We start from the raw sequence: 22954 nt of genomic DNA, 5'->3' as shown, positions 1-22954 counted from the left end.
TTCAGAAACTGAGCAGTTTTAAAGTTAGAATAAAGTCAGCATCAGATGTCAAGAGTCTGAGTTTGCAGAGCTCAACTATTAAGTTTTAGAATATTTTGTTTGTCCAGATCAATGCATGCTTTTTCAGCAACATAAAAATGGAATGTTTTGTCAGTCAGTGATTTTAAATACTTCAGCATTTTTTATACCTGCCCACGCTGAACTGTGTTGTATTTATTTATTTGTTTATTTTTTATTGCTCTTGGTCTTTGTCTTCTGAACTGTTATGTCCAACAAGTCCAAATGTCTATCGAAAGCAATGACTGGAGAAAAGAACATAATGATCCTGTATCTCTATTGTGATTGCCCCAGCTTGGGTTGCATTTTGGTGGGAAGATCCCTCCCATCCAAGCACTGGAGTGAGACCAGAAACAAGACAAGCTTTAACTTGAAGTGGACAGTTCATTTATGCAATATCTGGCTTCAGATAATGAAAGGCACCTGTAAGAAAGCAAAAGAAGCTTTTTAAGTCATGCTGTGACAACCTCACAGCAAGGGGCAATGTCAACTACAGGTTGACATTGTCATATTTAATACAAATATATCAAAGGAAAGAGACTAATATTTTTATTCCTAGGACAAGTTTGACAAAACTCTATGTATCTGGGAGTATATACTATAATGATTCTTGAGCTGACCTCATTAAAAACATGTGTTTCTAATACTGGAATGCCAGTGGTTATTTCATTTTGGACAACCCTTATGTTTTACCTAATGGCAATCAGGTTTCATGTCTCAACAATTAATAACATCAAGATGTTGTTGACATCACTTAAGAAAATAATTATGCAGCAGAAATCTTGCTTGAACAATCAGTTATCTTAGCAGCAAACATAGTTCTATTATGAAGAGAAGGAAAACTCATAGGTTAGAATCAATCCTCCCCATTTCCTTTGTTACAAGAAGAAAAATATACTGTAGCTAGATAGTTACCTTACTAATGATATGACCCAGTCATTACACAACATAAATATCCACCTAGTACTCACTTTGTCCATATTGTCCATACTGGTATCCTGTGACAGGGTCCATACTGTAACCTGTGGTGCTGTAAGTTGGTGGGCAGTAGGACTGTGATGTAGGCAGACTATCTAAACTTTTCATATGATCTAGTCTCTGACTGCAGCTGGCTGATACAGTAGTGGTTGGTTCTAGGCCCCCAGTTAAAGGTGAGAGGGCATAATCAGTTTGGGGCTGGTGAGGTACACCACCATGGTTAGTCAGGAGGCCCATTACCTAAAATAAAACGTATAGTAACAAATAAAGGTTAAAATGCATGAAGAACTGTATTTCATATACAGCTGCAAAAACAACTAGTGTCTGTTATTTAATTTCCCATGATATCTATTACTTGGTATTTAACTGCACTTCGGGTTCCTAATTCAAAGAGGAAAAAGGGTTACATCATGCATCTAAATAGTAACTTATGGCTGGCATTCCAGAAAAAATAATGTACAGGCATATAGGTGGGATAAAAACAAAACAAAACAAAACAGATTTATGCTCTTAAAATGTCTGATCACATGTCACAGCTGGAATTCCTATGGATGTTTATTCATTGGGGACTCGATGATGATAAAAAAGAAAAAGAGAAAATAGATCATCAGCCACAGTCCAAGTTTTCTTATGATGCTGTTCCCCAAACACAAAATCTTCATCATGCTTTATTCTCCAACCCAAGCCATTGTATATTCTTGATAAAGAATAGTGCAGCCAGAACAGAAATAACTATCAAAGTAGCCACATTAGAAAAGAGTGAGGTATTTATATGGCCAATTTAAAAATGCTAAATTAATTAGGGATATCTTAGGTTCCGATGTTGAGGCTCTTAAACTATAACATAGGAGCTTTGAAATGGAGTACTCACGAAATAGAGCCCACCGACTGTTCTAGTCAACTTGACCATATAAACAGCTCCTCTTTTCTAATGGGACTGTTTTTTCCTAGATATCCTATCTTTATATAAATTATTTTTTCTTCTTTTTTCCCCCCATGTTGTCATTGTAAACTTGTTTTCATCAAATATGTATTTTTGCTTTAGAAGAGTGGGGGGAAATAATCTGTAATTATATTGATGAAAAGTTCCCAACAGGAACTAAACTCTAGGGCTGACCAAACAATGGGGCAAAATAGTTTATTATTATTTAGATTTGCCTCAAAGCCCCAGGCATGGACCAGGACCCCACTGTTTAGGTGCTGTACAAACACACAACAACCAAATAATCCCTGCCCCCCCAAAACTTATTAATTAACATTTGTTCAGCTTCAAAAACGAACTTCAGTTCAATGTGTTCACTACATACTATAGGCAGCCCTCCAAATGCAGAGCCAGAGAAAGATCCGAGCACTCAAAAACACATTTGTCTACTGGCTAGGGGCAGAGTGTCCATAACTCTTACGTCACTGGTATGAAGCATGTGCTTGCCTGAAAAGAATACTAGAAGAAGTGGGTTTTTTACCCACGAAAGCTCATGCCCAAATAAATCTGTTAGTCTTTAAGGTGCCACCGGACACCTAGTTGTTTTTGTGGATACAGACTAACATGGCATCACCTCTGATAGAAGAAAAAGATTACAGTGCTTGCTGTTAGAGTCATGCCACAAACTCCCTAGCCAATTCACTCCTCTCTAAAGGACAACAGTAATGCTCTCTATCTAGCTTGGCTTCAAGCCTCCAATGACTCTTGTAACTTCTTATAGATAAATGATTAACCAGAAAGTCAGAATCAGTTAAAAAAAAAAAAGACTTTAGATTGCTTGAAAACATGTACTTGCTTGCCTCTAAAAATTCAATCCTCTGGCTGGACTTTTCTATGGAAGGTCAAGAGCACCTAAGTGATTTAGGAGCATAAATTAATTGTACTTGTGCTACTAAATCCCTTATTTCTGCAAATCTCTTCCTTGTACTGTAGCTTGATGTATGTTTCTTTTCAAAAGACTTCTGTATTTTCACAGCATATGGTAAAGACAAGCACAGCTCTGAGAACTACTCCCTTCTGCTAGCACATTTAGGCCTGATCTACACTTAAAAATTAGACCAACCTAGCTATGTTGCTCAGGGCTGTGAAAAATTCATGCCCTGCATGATGGGATTAGGATGACCTAACCTGCAGTATAGCTGCAGCAACATGGATGGAAAAATTCTTCTATCAACCTAACTACCATCAAAGCTGTGCTGCAATAGCAACTGTAGAGTAGACCAGGGATCGGCAACCTTTGGCACACGGCCCATCAGGGAAATCGGCTGGCGGGCCAGGATGGTTTGTTTACCTGCAGCGTCTGCAGGTTTGGCCGATCACAGCTCCCACTGGCCGCGGTTCACCGTTCCAGGCCAATGGGGGCTGCGGGAAGTGGCGTGGGCCGAGGGATGTGCTGGCTGCCTGAGCAAGGACCCTTAGAGCTGTTTGGGTGAACATGTTTATGCCCATCACCTTAAGCTACTTCTTAAAATAATTCTGACTTTTTCTACTTCTGTTCTCAATAGAAAGGGGCCCAAGATACATTTGGACGTAGATGCAAATTATGAACAACCCAAAGTTTGGGAGTGTTTTGATCCAGGGTTTTGGTGTGACCCATTATAGCGTTAGGGAGCAAGCTTTAAATGGGGATCTGGATCAGATTCTAAACTTCAGGTGTGCTTTCTATCTGGTATTTTAGTTCAGGCCCACCTTTAGAAGGTTTACCCTTTTGCTGGCCATGTAGCCACTGAAAGTTGAAATGTACTGGTATTAGATGGGATCTCATTCAATATTTACCATAGATTAACTCAAGTTGTCAGTCATCTCTAATCAAGTGCAGATGCACTTAATAAATCAGATGCCTTTAACCATCTTGACAAGAGTGACAGCACTATATTTTCAAGGCTGAAAATTTTGATTTTGAACAGTAATTGTCTTCTCAGAAATGTCTTCTTCAGAAGCCTTAGGAATCATACTGCAGTTGATTAGCATCTAAATAATTAGATTTTTGGTCATGTCTATTTGAAAGCTATAAGGGAAGTAGCCTAAAGGCAGAAGTCTCTTTTATGGTATGTGTCATGACCTTATCACCCATGCGAGGAGTTACAGGAAGGGCATGAATGACTTTCACCTAATCAATTAGAAAGCCATTAAAGGTCCAATCCTGCAAGCTGCGACTTCTACTGCCCTCCATGAAGTAGATGGTGCTCAGCACCTCACAGGAGGCACTCTATCACTTCCAGATCTGGATGCTGAAGGTGAGAACCTCCACTGATATAAACCACCAGAATCCCCCGCTTTCCCCCCTCCCAAAGGTAAATGGAGCTACGCAGATTTACTCCAACAATGGGTCTGGCCCTGAATGTGTAAAACCAAAATTATATACATATTCATTATGGGCATGATTCAGCTCCCATTAAAGTCAATAAAAAGATTCTCATTGACTTAAATGAGTGTTGGCTTAGGCCCTATGTCTTTAGGGCCAAATGCTGCAGTTCTTATTCATGTTGAATTTTAATGAGGTCAAAAATCAAGTCTTAAGGTTTTGGCCACATGCCACATTTTGTTCATGATTAAAGTAGAACAATAAAAAACAAGTGTTTTCTATGTGGCATGAAACAAGTTTGGCTTGATAAGGAATACAGGGAGTACCCTTGAACTGATAAATATCCTTTCAGTTAATATAATAAAATAGAATATAATTGTCTACAGACTATGAATATTGTAAGACTATGTATCTCTAAATTCAATCTTGTTTCCAGACAAAATTGCTTTCTAATAAATATAGTGAACTGCAACAAGGACAACAGACAGAAACATTTTATTGAGCAATTTCCACCACCCTTCCTCAAACCAAAAACAAAACAAAAAAAAACCCTCCACTTTTTTACAACAAAATCTCTGCTGATGGGAATGAGTGTAGTTGCACAGAAGTCAACAGAGAATCACACCAGTTGAGGTCATGCCCCAGTATGTATAAGCAGAAGTGGCTGATAAAAGCCTTAAAAGTATGTAGGCAACACTGGGTCCATTATCAGCTATTACATAAAATGTATCTATTATCAACAAAATAAAGCCCATTAAACTGAGATAAAGCTTATTCCATTTAAATGAAACATTATGCCAGTTAATGTGGTTGGTATTTTAGTAGGTGGACCCACCATAGACATAATAAAATTCTCATGTGTTTTAATTCATTTACGCATGCCTGCATTTAATATGCTTTGTGACCATAACTGCAATTAATATGATTTATGAGAAAAGAACATGAGTAATATTTTTGGGTACAGTGATACATTTTTTTCACCCTTCTCTAAACGAAAGATTTAATGAAACAGCTCAAGGAAAATTGTTGGCAGTTAACATATTAAGTTGAGCTGACAGAATCATGAGTAAACTTTAGTGGAGTTAATGATATCCTCTTATCTGACCCTGACACATTTGCAGCATGTAATTTACAGAAGCTCTGTCCAGGGAATCTTGACAAATGCTCCTAACGATGTCAGGGCAATGTTCCATTCTAATGTAAAACAGATGTGGGTCAGATACCCTCATTCATCACTAACACAGAAAATTTCAAACTGCTTCTAAGATGAATGACATTACCTGCTGTTAACCCTTCACTGCAGAAAATCTCTGAGAATCAAAATATCACACCAAAAAAGAGCACATTTTAAAGAGTGAGATTTTTAATGCACCAAAGAACTCAGGTAACATTTAAAAAATCCTGATGTAAAATCTGGATCAAATTTGTTTTGATTGATCAGAATCACTTTCAGCCAGACACATATATGAGACAGAGTCTATCCTAAATGGCAGATATCATGGGAGGAGAAGGGAGGGGAATAAGTTTTGTGGGAAATATTTAAATTGTTTCTTTTTCACAGAATTCAAAACAGACCTATTTTCTGGTTGTTGGGGGTTTTTTGGGCGGGGGAAGGAGTTGCAAAAGTTTTCATGACATTTTTATCAGTTGTTAATAGAATTTTTTATTGAAATTGTTTAAAATCATCAAACACTTCATTTACAGAAAACCATGTTCTTGGTAAATAAAAATGTTCAGAAATGATTTTGATACAATTTGATTAAATTATTGATTAAAATATTCCACAATAGTTACTGAACATCAGAAAAGTTTGAAGATGTTAATTTTTTGTGAAAAGTCCTGTTTTGTGGTGAGTAATCTATTTTTCATCTGAAAAACATTTTGTGCAAAAAATTTCAGCCCACTGTGTGGCAGAGATATGTTTAGCATACAGAAAATCATGAGAGTTTTAAATTGTAGAGATTAAGAGCATCAAAAGCTTCTGAGGTGAATAATCTCTTACTATATGGCCCAAATAAAGTGAGTGATGAGTTGTAGGAATGTTCACAACCAAAAATGAATCTTATATAATACTGTTTGAGGGCCAGTCACATGATGAAAATTGTCACATCTTACTTCTCCATTTCAGTGTCAGTATATTTTGTTGTAGTTCCTTTTCTACAATTTGATTATCTCATGGTTACTGAGACACAACAATAATGTTGGCTTAAATTTTTGGACATGACCAGTGATTTTGGGGACTTCAGTTTACAGGTGGTCAGCTTATAACACTTTCAGGAGACCTAATTTTCAGAAATGATGAGCACTTCCCCTCTAACAATCAGGTCCTCTTAAAGGTATCTTAAGTTAGGCATCCACAAGTGAAAGCATCCAAAGTCAGTAAGCACTTTTGAAAATTTAAGCCAATGTTATGCTTGTCTGATAGTAATTATGAGACCACAAAATTTCAGTTGTTTCCACCAAACTAAGTAAATGGAATGATGAAATCAACACAAAATCCCATGTGCTTAACATCATTAGTTACATCTATGTTTTTTCTCAGGAAACTCATGCTCAGACAAGTTACACAATGTGAACAAACTGCCTCCCTAGTTAAGAAATCCAGGACTTCTGGTTCATGCCAGTTGAACAATGCTCAAAGCTAAGACCACTTTTGACGCACATCATGAGCTTTTGATTGGTGTAGGCTCTCCTAGACTGATCCAACACGAAAAATGTATTTCTGTGGGCAACCAGATGTAGAACAATATTATTACAGCAATTATGCATAGTAAAGGAACCCACTGTTTTTATTTATTTCATTTTTAATGAGGCAGTGCAAGTTTTCAACTATTTGCTCTTGAGTTTTCCTATAAAAAACAGAATTTAATAAAGCATCATGAGTGCGTCTTTCTTCTCACTGAAAGGCCATAATTCAATAGCTGACATGTCTTGAGCTGATAAAAACCAAGTGCACTCATACAGAACACAGTCATCCAAGAGAGCACCATGAACCTGCCTCAGTGAAAGGGCTACAGAATAATTATCTGGTTCAGAGAATGAAATGTTTGGACATTCCAAGAAGAAGCTGTGAAACAGCTCTAATGTTCAATGCTGTTCAAGGGAAAGGTTGTAGTTTTACTTCAGAATATTGCTGAGTGCCTGTTAAAGTGTGAGAACTGATAAGTATGCTGGAGGGCGCTGTGCCTTCTAATGCAACTGTGCAACTAACATAGCCAATGCATTCACCACCATAAAAGGACACCGCATACAGTCTTCAATTCTATTAGTGTGACCCACTTTTGGGAAGTGAGGGTTTAGTGATTTTCTAGGGTGGATGGGGTGAAAAAATATATCCATCAGAAAACAGGTTACAACCACCTGCTCTTCAGGTTCTTAGTGGTAAACGCTTTTAACAGTGGGTATTTAAGGCTTTGTAACCTATGCGGATTTGTAAATGTAGAAAAGGAGTGGCCTGATGAACAACAATAAAAATATTTTTGTGTCTGGATCTGAGCCCAAACAGATTCTGAAATAGCGCTCTTTAGAAACAGGAACTGCCTGAACCACATGGATCTGGGTAAACTTTACTACCTTTACATTTATAAAGAGAACAAGAAAAGGTCAAGGGATTCCCATGCCACACTGAAAGAGATTTTTCTCCTCAACTTATATAAAAAAATTTAAAATGATGAAATCCTATCTTTGTAATAATCAGATCTGTAGTAAGACCATACACCTTCAATTGAAAGAAACATGTTTTGACAAAGACTCATTGCCTTACATCTGAAGAATCTGAGGTAATTGTTAATGCCATGATCTGAAAATGACATGGCAAATCAGAAAACGTCTTGAGTTCTGTACACATGCATTAACGCTTAGATGCTACTCCCTAATAAATTTCAGGATTAACAAATGTTTGTCAAAAGAAAATGCACTGAGCAATTGAAATTTAATTTGAAAGGGAACTACAATATTCCAATAAATATATGCATGAAAACCAAGAAGCTGATAATAGGCATAGCCAACACAAAATATGCAATTTACATACATTACACACTAATAATCTCAATTCTGACATTATACTTAAAAAGCTCCAGTTCACTGGCAGAGATGGATTTTTTTCTAAAATGCAAACAAGGACAATAGTTAACACTAGTTCCCTGAGCTATTAATCACTGTCTTGTTTCTATAAAGATCAACCCTTTGTAAGTCTATAACACAGAGGATTTCTCACCACAGCCAGGTAATAATGGGTAAAACAGACTTAGCAGACCAATACTCAATCACCCTGATGAGATCTGCAGACCATCTCTTTGTTCTGAAAGTGCTGAATGCTAGGAAGACAGTTAGGACTTCCCACTCCTCTCTTTGTTTTAAACTTGCACACACAAACCTTTATCATATTTTCCAGAGAATCTCTAGCACAGGAAGCCAGGTGTATTGGATGCTGACATTCCATCCTTTCACCTTTCCCCCAAAAATATGCCGACACATACAAGCTTCTGATTAAAGTTTGTTAGTACAGTGAGAAAATGAACAAACAATAACAAAACTATAGCACCGTAGCACCTCTTGTAATGTTTCCCCCTTTTATCTCAATTTGACTACAATATTTGTCTTAAACCAGAAACTTAATTGTCAGTAGGCTCAGGAGCAAAAATAGAAATCGAATACCCTGCATCAAAATAAAATGCTTTCAGAGAACTGTGGGCCAGAGTCTCGCCTGGTATAAACTGAAGTCAATGGAGGTATGGTGTTTTACATCATCTGAGAATCAGGTCCTGTGAATCTTAATATCAGTCTTTGCTGTATCCATCACTGGGCTCTATTTACCACAAAGGATCTCCAGAGGGTAGTGTAATTTTTTTCTTCTTCCTTGAATAATTCATCATAAATTCAGCTTGTGTTTTGTAAATAGTTTTTCTGTGGTGCTTGCTAAAGGGAGACAGTCATAGGTGTCATTTTACTGGCTCGCACTCATACATACTACACAGATTCAGTAGGGTCAAAATCCCCCAGCAAGGAAAGAAGCTCTTGATTTCTCACTATAAATCTTTTCCCACTCCCAGCTCTACCAACTTAGGGCTTGTGTCTCCCTGGAAGAATTCCCATTACCTTTTCTTTGATAAAATCCTAAATGCAGAATTGGCTTTAGAATTTTTGGACAGGCCTGAGAAACAATTTTTATTGCCATCTCACTCCAGACATGACTATTTCCTGTCCACCAGGAGCATAGAACTTGTGGAGGGTTGAACCAAGGTTTTGGGGGAGGATTGGCAAAATAATTATTTGGGACACCCCACCCCACCCCCAATTTAACTGACATTTATACATTAAAAGTGTGTGTCTGGCATCCCCTTGAGCCTCCTGCTGCAGAAGTGGAACCCAGCTGCTTGTTCATTTCAACCCCAGCAATTGGTTTAGGGCAATTTATATCTTCAAGGTTATTCTGGCCAGCAAAAGGAATAGAGATTTACTTATGAAAACATGAGGGCTCAGCTTCTCCTTACATCTTTAGGTTCCTAAATCTGGGGGTCCCAGAGCCATGAATTTAACACGGCCCAAAGGCCAGCTCTGTCTAAACATTTTTTGCCATGCTGTCTGAGGGTCTTCTTCAGCAGTTGTTTAACTTGAAACATTTTCATACTGAGGCCAATAAAATTCCAAAAGCTCTCTCCATTTGAATGGATGTGACTGAGTATGTTTAAGTGATGAACAAATTACATCAGCACTCTTTTCTATTACCAACTTCCCTCTACGGCCCATGGTAAAGGTGCAAAGCAGAAATTCTAAGCACTGGGATAGGGGAAGGTAGGGGAATGCTACGGAGCACAGACCAACTTTCATAATATGAAGACAATTCTGACTGCTGAATCACGGCTGGGTTCCAAGAATTGGAGATCACAGTAAATAATTTGTGTCTGTCTTATCAGTTTTAAGATCTCCTTTTGATTATACGCGGTCACAATAAGATATTGGGTGTGAAAACTTGTCCCACCAATTCCTTTTGGTAATGATCTTGCTTTACAGTGAATCACAGTGAATAAAAGCTTTTTGAAAGAAAAAAATAACACTTCTCGATAGCTAGAACTGACTTACACTGAAAATGACGTTGAAAACGGCCTCTGATGGATTAACTCTGAACCCTGGAAAGATTTTTATGTCTAAATTATGGAAGCCTTGCATACTACGAATCTGGTCATTTAAAAGAATGAAACAACTAATATAATGTCATGCCTTTTGTTGGAGATTGCATTTAGAAATTAGAATTCTTCAAAACAAAATTCATTAAAGTCTTGTTGGAAGTACATCCGTTTGTTTTTATGTTGGTATTTTTCTACTGAGGTTTAAAGCCATAAAGTTTTGTATTCCACTATGTGCTATAGGAATCTATGAAACTTAATTACATTTACTGTTACAAAAAAGGGTTTATGAACTTTTGCCTTTAGGCAAAAATGTTTATTTCATTGCCTTTGCTATTCATTCTTTTCAACTCCGATGCCTTTGAACTTTTCAGCTGCACAGAGTTATCACCGTTATGCAGGAACCGGGAACTGTATTCCCGAGATGCAAACCACAAGTTGAAGAAAACGAAGGAGGCAAAGATATATGAGTCGTTATTTTGGCCACCCTTTGTGCCATTAAAATCTCATTTTCTGCCTATTAGAATGCCCTCTTACTGCTTAGGCAGTGGTGATAGTCAGTGATTAGTGTGTAATTGAGTATAATTGTCTTTTCACTTTTCATTTGTGTCATTCTGAGCTTCTCTCTGTTTTTCTAACCACTGAGAGGAAAAAAGGGTAGAAAGCCGATAAAGCTGTTAAAACTCTCACTCTCAACCCTGAAGAGATTCCTGATTGTAATTATAGATTGCATCCCCTTTGTGACATTTCTCAGAATTTAGTGGACAGCTCTTCCAAACACCTGGGCAAAGCTCACACTAATAAACTAAACTACTGTATATTTAAGCAATTGCTAATGTCAACTGCAGACAGATGCCACTTGTAGGAAATTTAACCAACCTTTTGACACTCAATTATCAAGGCAATTTATTAACATGATCTCCTAAGAAAAGCTCATGCAAATTAGAAAAACAATTATGGCATTTGAGCATTTATATATTTCCCAAGAATGGTAAGTCTCCTAATTTATGTATTTATAACTTGATTATAGCTCATCCCAATGTGTACTGCTCATCAGCTGCACCTCTCCCACTATAACTTCTCTGATACTTCGAAGGCCGTTTTGTGAAACCCCTATAGTCTCTTAAAAAGGCAGTGTATTCATAAAAAGCTGATTAGACAAGACAAGATCACCTTGCTGAACTTTCTTTGCCCAGGAATGGATCTCAAGGAAAATAGTGGCACATTACAAATGCTTGACAACTGAATGTAAACATGAAATGTGCACAATTACTTTATAAATATCACATGAAATTAAATATAAGCTAAGAGTTTTGATGCAGCGAGTAGGGAAAAAAAGGAAGCTAGCAAACTGAAATCATGTGGCTTGTATAAAGAATACATTATGGTTTAAATTTGGCAATTCATTATAGCATGGCCGCGGGGAATAGACTCTTTGGTTCTGGTATACAGCAAATCCTCTGTCTGAAAACACAGGACTGACCTGAGGTGAAAGGCCATTGCCAATGGCAGGGTTCATGGGATTTGAGGGCCCGGATGGAGGCACAAAGCTGTCTGTATAGCTGGAAAATCCATGCCTGGTGCTGGGTAGGCAATACGCCGAGCTGCTCTCTGGATTTGAAGGGAGACTGCTTTGGTGTACAGTGCTTGGAGGAAGCGGCTGAGGTCTATGGACTGTACTGCTTGGATCAGACACAGCTAGAAGGGAAAGGAACACATTTATACATTTTCCTCATAGGTTTCTGACATAACAAATTCACTGTGTAAAGTTCAACACTGAGAAGAACTGATCAGGACTTGCAGGTAAATATTAGCTAAACCAAAGGTGAATATTTAACATTACTCAATATTTAACTGGCCAGGAGGAAAAAAACCACATGAAACAAAGGATGACATAAGCCTCTGTCAGACCTACATGACACATTGTGAAAGTTACATGCCGATGTGATTCTCACATGATGCATAATGGGCATATGCTCTTCTAATGGACAGGATATATTCTTTCCTCTCCAGTTCATCAGTAGAAATTCAGCCCAGGTTGGTAGTGACCAGTGATCAGACAAGTTGTGGGGTTTGCAAAATTTCCCTAGTCAGATTTTGGTTTGGCAAAACTATCCACCACTGGTTTGGATCCAGATCTCATTTTACCCAAATCACTGAAGTTTAGTAGGTAGGAGGCTTAGATAAAAAGTTGCAGATTTTTCCCACTTCTATAATAGACAAAGCTGTGGGAGGCAGGGAACTGGTTTTATAATACCCCATCAGCCAGGTTTTGCCTTTGAAAGATCAAAATTAGGAGTAGCCTGTATCTAAGTTCCATTTTTCCCAAACCATCGATAAGTTTGAGACTCCCTCTCTAGTAGCAACTGGAACTTATTATCATCTGATGGCTATTCAGTACCTGTGAAGTGGTTGGTTATTTCAGTCCAATTCCTACTGGACAGATGTCAGGCACAAAAATTTCCAATTGTCACTAGCAACAAATTGAATGAACATAGTGAAGACTGAATGAACATAGTGATTGACGACCTAACCTCCACCATGCACTGGGACATGGCAGAGTTGAGACATAATGGTAGGAGAGGATGGGGACATCTGCACTACTCCTGCCAGTGCTGTACCTCTCCCAGGGACAGGGAACTTCAGTCTCCAAGCTAAGGCTGTCAGTCTGGCACTGGCACCATTCATAGGCAATCAGGCCATGAGCTAGTGAAGCCAATGGGAATAGTCACATGTTCAATGTCAGAGCTTTGCTGGCTTGAGGCCTACATGCATCTGAACCATTTTAAAAATTTGAAGAATAGAATGTTTCTAAAGTGAGTTTACATGGAAAACCACTAATAACACCGTTTAAACGAAACATCTGTCCCATACTGTACCTTGTGGTATGGAGGTGGGTTGATAGGAGGGCTCAGATAGCTGGTATGTTGGCAGGGTTGGCATGGCAGTGGGTGGGAATCCTCCTGGGATCAGGTGGTTGAAAGCCATCAGTTGATTGGCCCCTGCCTGTTTCCTCCATCTAGCACGCCGGTTACTAAACCAGACCTACAAATGTTTTAATTAGGTACATTTGATTTTGTACATTTAACATAGGCACATTAGAAATAACGGTACTTTTTAATCATAGAATCATAGAATATCAGGGTTGGAAGAGACCTCAGGAGGTCATCTTGTCCAACCCCCTGCTCAAAGCAGGACCGATCCCCAATTAAATCATCCCAGCCAGGGCTTTGTCAAGCCTGACCTTAAAAACTTCTAAGGAAGGAGATTCCACCACCTCCCCAGGTAATGCATTCCAGTGTTTCACCACCCTCCTAGTGAAAAAGTTTTTCCTAATATCCAACCTAAATCTTCCCCACTGCAACTTGAGACCATTACTCCTTGTTCTGTCATCTGCTACCACTGAGAACAGTCTAGATCCAGCCTCTTTGGAACCCCCTTTCAGGTAGTTGAAAGCAGCTATCAAATCCCCCCTCATTCTTCTCTTCCGCAGACTAATCATCCCCAGTTTCCTCAGCCTCTCCTCATAACTCATGTGTTCCAGTCCCCTAATCATTTTTGTTGCCCTCCGCTGGACTCTTTCCAATAGTTCCACATCCTTCTTGTAGTGTGGGGCCCAAAACTGGACACAGTACTCCAGATGAGGCCTCACCAATGTCAAATAGAGGGGGACGATCACGTCCCTCGATCTGCTCGCTATGCCCCTACTTATACATCCCAAAATGCCATTGGCCTTCTTGGCAACAAGGGCACACTGTTGACTCATATCCAGCCTCTCATCCACTGTAACCCCTAGGTCCTTTTCTGCAGAGCCATTTGGTCCCTAGTCTGTAGCGGTGCATTGGATTCTTCCATCCTAAGTGCAGGACTCTGCACTTGTTCTTGTTGAACCTCATCAGATTTCTTTTGGCCCAATCCTCTAATTTGTCTAGGTCCCTCTGTATCCTATCCCTACCTCTCCTCCCAGTTTAGTGTAATCTGCAAACTTGCTGAGGGTGCAATCCACATCATCCTCCAGATCATTTATGAAAACATTGAACAAAACCGGCCCCAGGACCGACCCTTAGGGCACTCCACTTGATACTGGCTGCCAACTAGACATGGAGCCATTGATCACTACCCGTTGAGCCTGACAATCTAGCCAGCTTTCTATCCACCTTATAGTCCATTCATCCAGCCCATACTTCTTTAACTTGCTGGCAAAAATACTGTGGGAGACAGTGTCAAAAGCTTTGCTAAAGTCAAGGAACAACACATCCACTGCTTTCCCCTCATCCACAGAGCCAGTTATCTCATCATAGAAAGCAATTAGATTAGTCAGGCATGACTTGCCCTTGGTGAATCCATGCTGACTGTTCCTGATCACTTTCCTCTCCTCTAAGTGCTTCAGAATTGATTCCTTGAGGACCTGCTCCATGATTTTTCCAGGGACTGAGGTGAGGCTGACTGGCCTGTAGTTCCCAGGATCCTCCTTCTTCCCTTTTTTAAAGATGGGCACTACATTAGCCTTTTTCCAGTCGTCTGGGACTTCCCCCGATCGCCATGAGTTTTCAAAGATAATGGCCAATGGCTCTGCAATCACATCTGCCAACTCCTTTAGCACTCTCAGATGCAACGCATCCGGCCCCATGGACTTGTGCACGTCCAGCTTTTCTAAATTGTCCTGAACCACTTCTTTCTCCACAGAGGGCTGGTCACCTCCTCCCCATGCTGTGCTGCCCAGTGCAGTAGTCTGGGAGCTGACCTTGTTCGTGAAGACAGAGGCAAAAAAAGCATTGAGTACATTAGCTTTTTCCACATCCTCTGTCACTAGGTTGCCTCCCTCATTCAGTAAGGGGCCCACACTTTCCTTGACTTTCTCCTTGTTGCTAACATACCTGAAGAAACCCTTCTTGTTATTCTTAACATCTCTTGCTAGCTGCAACTCCAGGTGTGATTTGGCCTTCCTGATTTCACTCCTGCATGCCCGAGCAATATTTTTATACTCATCCCTGGTCATTTGTCCAATCTTCCACTTCTTGTAAGCTTCTTTTTTGTGTTAAGATCAGCAAGGATTTCACTGTTAAGCCAAGCTGGTCGCCTGCCATATTTACCATTCTTTCTACATATCGGGATGGTTTGTCCCTGTAACCTCAATAAAGATTCTTTAAAATACAGCCAGCTCTCCTGGACTCTTTTCCCCCTCATGTTATTCTCCCAGGGGATCTTGCCCATCAGTTCCCTGAGGGAGTCAAAATCTGCTTTTCTGAAGTCCAGGGTCCATATTCTGCTGCCTTCCTTTCTTTCTTGTGTCAGGATCCTGAACTTGACCATCTCATGGTCACTGCCTCCCAGGTTCCCATCCACTTTTGCTTCCCCTACTAATTCTAATGTATTTTGCATTTGAAAAGAAGCTAAAAGCTCAATATTTACCACACAAGTCAATCTTCATGGCAATGAAATAAGTCCACGGCAGAACATTACTTGATCTAGTGGCCTGAATACAGGACTGAGAATCAAGAACTAATACACTCCAACTCCATCTCAGGCACTTCCTCCTCTGCCAAGTCATTTAACCTACTATTTTCAAACTTGGGTGATTAAAATTAGGTACCTATATCGATATGGTTACAACTAAATAAGTCTCATGAGCACCTACAATTCCCCCTTATTTAGATGCTTAAATATGGATTTAAGTGCCTAACATGACAGATGCTATTCATGCCATTTAATGCACTCTTGGAAAGTACTCAGATGCTATAGTGATGAATGCAGTACAATAACCTATATAGAATAGAACTTTAAACATGTAATGTGAACACCACAGGCCTTTGTACACAAATTAAATCAGTCCTTCCTAGCAGCTTTTAATGCACTCTCGTATGCATGTAGCACCTTACCCTAAGACTCCATAGCTCTGGATCATAATTTCACATAGAACCATTCTTGAAATTTGTTTCCAATGTGAGACACAAGCCAGCTATTATTTAGGATTAGCTATGCATATCTTATCTAGAAATCTACTTTTCTTCAATAAACACAGTAATTCCAGACAAACCATCTTCAGTTCACATTCCAAGTTCTCCATGACCTACTTACAGTGGAATACCAGCGAGAAATAAAAAGCAGGATCTTGTTACTTAGTCAGAAATACCTTGTATGTTATGAGTTATGACAAACACAGTTCTCTTTTATGGTTAAAAAAAATAATCCTAAATGTAACGGGCCAGGGCTGGTGTGACTTCCATGAAGCTATGCTGATTTATACCAGGTGAGACTCTGGCCCAACTTCTGGATCAGAGACCCTCAAACTTAAAGTGTGGATCACATCTTAAGAGGATTATCTCACTGCTGTTTACCCTCCCATTTACAATTATGCAGACTGCATGCCTTCTCACTCACAATCACATACCAGTCCTGCAGCAACTGCACCAATTACTCCATGGAAAATTAATATTAGGACAATGTCTAATTTATGTTTAGCTATTTTTAAATATAATTTAGCTGGTGGTAACAAGGAGCAGAATTAGACCCATGTGACCAGCCAGCTCATCACTGACTGCCAGCAAGTGCTCTACAGACCAGTTTGGGAACCACCCATCTAAATAATACAGATCAGCTTTCTAGGAGTGACATTATTTGTGACCAGAAAACATAATGCCGTACAATGTCTAAAAGACACTACTGTGCTGCACCTCTCAGGTATCCTGCATTCTAAGGGACATAATAGCATTGGGGTAGGTTTGGGTCATCATGCCCTCTGTCTGTCCCACATATGCTGCTCCACAGGCATCACTCTGAGAACACATTGAGCCATTTGACTTCAAAATTGTGGGGCTGTGCCACTGTATAATGAGAATTGGCCCCACCTAGATCCTTCTTTTGCCGGAGTTGAGTGCTTTGGTGTATCTTTCCCAGTTTCGCGGTGTCACGCAGCACTGGACTGATATTTTGGCTAGGGGGACTGATGGAACCTCTTTTCCACCTGCAGGCACCCCTCCTTATTTCTGCTGCACATGGTGCTTCCCCTTCTTGAACAAACCAAAGGCCATAGTGTTATTGCTGGGGCCTCCTTGAACAGGCAAGGAGTCAATGGATAAAGAGGATTATTTGGTGAATAATAGTTGGGGAAGACCCAGATTCACCAGTTTTGGACTCTTCTTCCTATCCTCCAGACTGCCTAAGCCCTGACCAATTTCTTTCCCCCAACCTTCTCTTCCTCCAGAGTCACATATTTATTCACCCTCTTCTGAACCCCTTTAATTACCTCATCAGTCCCACAATAAAACATTTACTTTTTGTTGCCCCTATAGCTGCATAAAGTGGATGTGGCACCTTGTGGAGGAGAAATGGATCCAAGAGGGAGAAGATGGAGTGAGGTAGCTCTGAAGAGGAGCCATGGAGGAAGCATGGAAGGAAAAGACAGAGGGGCCAAATGGTGACGGGAAAAGAGAAATGGGGCTGAGGAGGCAGTGGGCAGCAGCATCGCCTATACACATGCTATGACTGACACCCTCTCCTCAATCATTCACTAACCAGTGCCTTGTGCACAACTCTCTCCCTTCCTCTGGTCACCAGGTTATCTGAAGATCTTGACATGTTTTATAAACATTAATTGAGCTCCACAACACCACTGTGAGGTGGGTATCAACTCCATTTTATAGAGGAAAGGGAAGAAGAAAGATCCTAGAATAGTTTTCTTCTGTTCCATATAGGTTCTTCTATTGCTCTCAACTCCGTAACATCTGACCTTCTTCCAGTATTATGTTAAGCAATGTGATAAATGTCTCTCTTGTGGTTTGTTTTTCCCCTCATCCTCTCCTCCCCCGGGGGTTGGGGGGGATTGTGTGTGCAGTTAGGTTTTGTTCTTTTTCGGTTTCTGTATTAAATATACACACTGCTCTGTGTTTCTATTAGAGAATGCAGGTTGAAGAAAGGTGCCTTCCACTTGGAACAGAAGGTTTGGTGAGAGTTGTGGGAGTTTGTTCCAGCTCTGGACTGACCCCAGAGAAAGTTCTTTCTCTCCGTCAGACAAGCTTTATCCTTGTTGTAGAGAGTTCCATTGTGCCTGAGGTCAGCCATGGTCTTTATCCCAGAGCTTTAGGTGATCTTTTAGATATGCTGGGCAAAGGCCACTGAACATTTTAATCATAAGGCCTGAGACCTTGAACTTGACTCAGAAATGTTACATGATTTTATGTTAATACTTGTTTTTGTATGTTACATATATACATACCATGGATTTTACTCAAACCTCGCTTGTTTGTATATATATAATAAAATAAATGCAGCTTTGCATGAAGCTTTTATAGAAACTAAAAAGGACATAGTCATTGTTCCAAAGAGCGTAACAAAAGAACAGCCATACTGGGCCAGATTATGGTCCATTTTGCCCAGAATCCTGTCTCCAACAGCAGCCCTTACCAGAGCTTCAGGGGGAGTGTATAGAACAGGGTAATTATGGAGTGATCCAACCCAGACTTCCACGCCTGGCTTCTGGCAGTCAGAGGTTTAGGGTTCCCCCCAAGAAAAGGATTGTGTCCCTGACCATCTTGGCTAATAGCCATTGATGGACTTATCCTCTATGAACTTATCTAGTTGTTTTTTGAACCCAGTTATATTTTGGCCATCACAACCTCCCAGGGCAATGAGTCCCACAGGTTGATTATGCATTGTGTGAAAAAGCACTTCCTCTTTTTTGTGTTAAACCTGCTGCCCATTAATTTAGTCAGGTAACCTCAGGATTTTGTATTGTATGAAAGAGTAAATAACACATCTCTATTCACTTTTTCCACATCACTCATGATTTTATAGATCTATAATATCCCCCCTTAGTCGACTCTTTTCTAATCAGAACAGCCCTAATCTTTTTGTCTATCTTCATATGGAAGCTGTTCTGTATCCTTGATCATCTTTGTTGCCCTTCTCTGAACCACTTCCAGTTCCACTATATTTTTTCTGAGATGGGGCGACCAGAACTGCATGCAATAGTCAAGGTGTGGGCACACCATGGATTTCTGAAGTGGCATTATGACATTTTCTGTCTTATTTTCTACCCCTTTCCAAGTAGATCCTAGCATACTGTAGCCTTTTTGACTGCTTACAATGCTTTGACAAACTTACAGTGTAAGGTCCTGATCCTGCAAATGGATATTCCCATGGATGTACCCATATGCCACTCCACTGACTTCTCTGGGGCTCTACACAGGTGCAGGAGACAATCTGCATAGATCCTGTTGAATAGTCAGGGCCTAAAATATTACTTCTGTAATCCTACTTAATTGGGACATGCTACATTGGGGCAGCTGTTTTATTGGGTAATATCTATGAAAAATGATTTTGCATAATCTAGTGAGCAGTATTGGCAGAACTTCCACTTAGTGAAGAGGAATTTAACTAAAGCCATCTAGTGTTTAGTAAGATGTTAAATAGATGTGGAGTTTTAGTTCATAAATTTCAGCTCAATGAATTTACAAATCAAACAGTTTAAAATTACCAAACAAATATTTTCAAATTTGACTTGCTTTGTAAATCTCATTGTGACTTTTACATCAAGCCACAAGACTGTACGGACTAGACTAGAGCATGGTGTTTATAAGGTTGCATATGAAGGGCCAGTTTTATTATGGTGCATTATTATATGTAATGTACTAACTATTAACCATTTTAGAATTATATAGAAACTGCTGTCCTGGTTCTCTTTGCACTCATACTGGTGTAAATCAGGAGTAACCACAATGAAATAAATGGAGTTACAACAGTGCAAAATTAGTGAGAGAGGAGAATGAGGTCCCACAAGTTAAGGCATTAATAAGCTCAAGGTGACAAAGGGAAGACTGTGTTCTCAGCCATAACTCTTCATTGCATGACTTTTGAATGCCTGATTTCACAAGCGTCAATATGGTATTAGTGCTATGTTTTCCTACAGCATCTACATACTTCCTCTCTCTCTCCTGCCTCATTACTGAGAGTGAGAGGTTCATTGGTATTATACATTAAAATATAAAATAAAAGAAAATGCATATGTAGTAATGTTTCTGTACGTTAGAGATAGGCATCTGATCCAAAGCCCACCGACATCAATGGGACTTGATTTCAAGCGACTTTGGACCAGCTCTAAATTCCATAAGAAGTTAAAAGGCTGTAAAACAAAAGTAGTCACTATTCAAGGTGATGTCTCTAAGGGCATGTCTACACTTAAAACACTATAGCAGCACAGCGCTTCAGGGCATGGCTACATTTGCGAGTTAGAGCGCATTAAAGGAGCCCCGGGTGCCCTAACTCATGATGCGTCCACACTGGCAAGGCACGTAGAACACTCTCACTCCACAGCTATAGCGCTTCTGGTACTCCACCTCGGCAAGTGGAATAACATTTGATGCGCCCCTGCTGGAGCGCCGCGGCGCCAGTGTGGATGCCCTGGTCTGTTAGTGCGCTCTGATCAGCCTCCAGAAGTGTCCCACAATGTCTGTTCTAGCCACTCTGGTCATCACTTTGAACTCTACTGCCCTGCCCTCAGGTGACCAACAGTCAGACCCGCCCTTTAAATTCTCTGGGAATTTTGAAAATCCCCTTCCTGTTTGCTCAGCCAGGCATGGAGTGCTCTCAGCGAATCTTTCCAGGTGACCATGCTTCCATGCGCCAGGTGATCCCCAGTATGGAGCAATGGCTGGGTGCTGGACCTCATCAGTGTTTGGGGGGAAGAAGCTGTCCAGTCCCAACTGGGCTCCAGCCATAGGAATTACAATACCTTCAGGCAGATATCAAGGGACATGATGGAAAGGGGCCATGACGGAAAGGGGCCATGACCGGGACGCATTGCAGTGCAGGGTTAAAGTGAAGGAACTGCGGAATGCCTACCGCAAAGCCCACAAGGCAAACAGCTGCTCTGGTGCTGCCCCTGCGACCTCCCGTTTTTACAAAGAGCTGGACGCGATACTTGGGGGCGACCCCACCTCCACTCCGAATACCACCGTGGACACTTCAGAGCCCAGTCCAATAAGGCAGGAGGAGGAGCAAAGTGGGAGCAAGGGTGCTGAGGAGGAAGAAAACACCCAAAAGCAGCGTTCTGTGGTGGTGAGCATGTCCGTGAATGCCACAAGCAATCTCGTGTCAGATGCATTACGCGAGTCGATATCATCGTCGGAGTCCTCACTGTCACTTTGGATCTTAAGGAGTAACTCGACTGCCAAATGTGATGTGCTGGTGAGACTCGTCAGCATATTCCTCAGCAGTTTGGGCTCCATTCCCGCAGACCGAAAGAGAAGACAGAGCACGCAGTACAAAAAACGTTGAAAGATGGTGCCAATTGTGAACGGAAGCAGAGAGACAGGACCCAGAATGCCCCGTACCCCCGCACCCTTCCCACAAGCCACAGCGCCAGAATGGGAAGAGGTGCTCTGTGGGATAGCTGCCCACAATGCACTGCTCCCAATGCCGCTGCAAGTGCTGCAAATGTGGACACGCCAGTGTGCTTGCAGCTGTCAGTGTGGACAGACTGCAGTGCTTTCCCTACTGCAGTCTACAAAGGCTGGTTTAACTCAAAGCGCTCTACATTTGCAAGTGTAGCCATGCCCTCAGTGTAGACACTATCTATGCCAATGTAAGGTGTTTTCCCTTCTGCATAGGTAATTCACCTCCCCAAGAGGTGGTAGCTAGGTCAAGGGAAGAATTCTTTCATCTAATTTTCTAGTGTCAACCAGGCTTAATTGTCCTTTGTGCTCATTTTTAAAAATTAGCACACTGCTGTTTTGAACCCATAACCTTGGATAGTGTAGCATGACAGCTTTTACTATTAGGCTATAGGTCTTAGATTTTCCTATAGTGTCAGCTTACTTCAGAAAAATTCAAGACAAAATAAACATGCTCACAAATATTAGATAGATCCTTACTAAATATGTTACCACTGGAGACCTGATTTACAACAGTGTTACTCCAGTTTTTCACTGTGCTAACTCCACTGAAATCAGTGGAGTTAGATGGTGGAAAATGGGAGTAACACAGTGTTAAATCATCCCCAAGGCTTAACAAAAATCACACCATCACAAGCAAACACATTGGAAACTTTTTCTTTTTCATTCCCAGTGCAATTCAAACAGCAACAATACATCATATCAGAAAAATACTATGTTTCCCATTCTTTTGACTTAACTTATGCAAAAGCCCCCATATAATGAATTACTTCCTCAGATATAGAAGAGTCTATAATGCCTTTGCATTCTTTCCTTACCCCTCTGCTATGAGCATGATACTTATCACCACATGTTAACATTGTCCATTTTGCACCATAATGCCCAATAGAACCAAAACACCAGTGACTCAGCAATTTTACATTTTGATTATACAGTGTAATTAGCCCTCACAAGTAATAGCAAGCAAAGGACCTGATCAATGGGAGAGGAGGCCCTAAGCACTGAGCATTGTAGCGTGACATGTAGAATAGCCACTACCACAGTGAATTGCTTGTGCAAGCAAAAGGGATGCACAATCAGGCTGCCACATAACATACATCCAGAGCAGATGTTAATA

General features: G+C 40.5%; 1 protein-coding gene across 4 annotated transcripts in view; it reads right to left on the bottom strand.

The window, feature by feature from the left end:
* Positions 1-445: 445 nt before the first annotated feature.
* PAX3 (paired box 3) overlaps positions 446-22954 on the bottom strand; it is a 113645-nt gene continuing 91136 nt past the window's right edge. For all 4 annotated transcript variants that reach the window (XM_077826130.1, XM_077826131.1, XM_077826133.1 and 1 more), the window contains 4 exons: positions 13327-13492; positions 11931-12145; positions 1029-1275; positions 446-480 (listed from right to left, as the gene is read on the bottom strand). In XM_077826130.1, the coding sequence (XP_077682256.1) occupies positions 446-480; positions 1029-1275; positions 11931-12145; positions 13327-13492 (663 nt within the window). The remainder of the gene's footprint in view (positions 481-1028; positions 1276-11930; positions 12146-13326; positions 13493-22954) is intronic.

Source organism: Eretmochelys imbricata, chromosome 9 (genome assembly GCF_965152235.1).
Source record: "Eretmochelys imbricata isolate rEreImb1 chromosome 9, rEreImb1.hap1, whole genome shotgun sequence".
NCBI classification, from domain to species: Eukaryota; Metazoa; Chordata; order Testudines; family Cheloniidae; genus Eretmochelys; species Eretmochelys imbricata.
The sequence above is the reverse complement of the archived record's forward strand: the minus strand, read 5'-3'. Positions and strand labels throughout refer to the sequence as shown.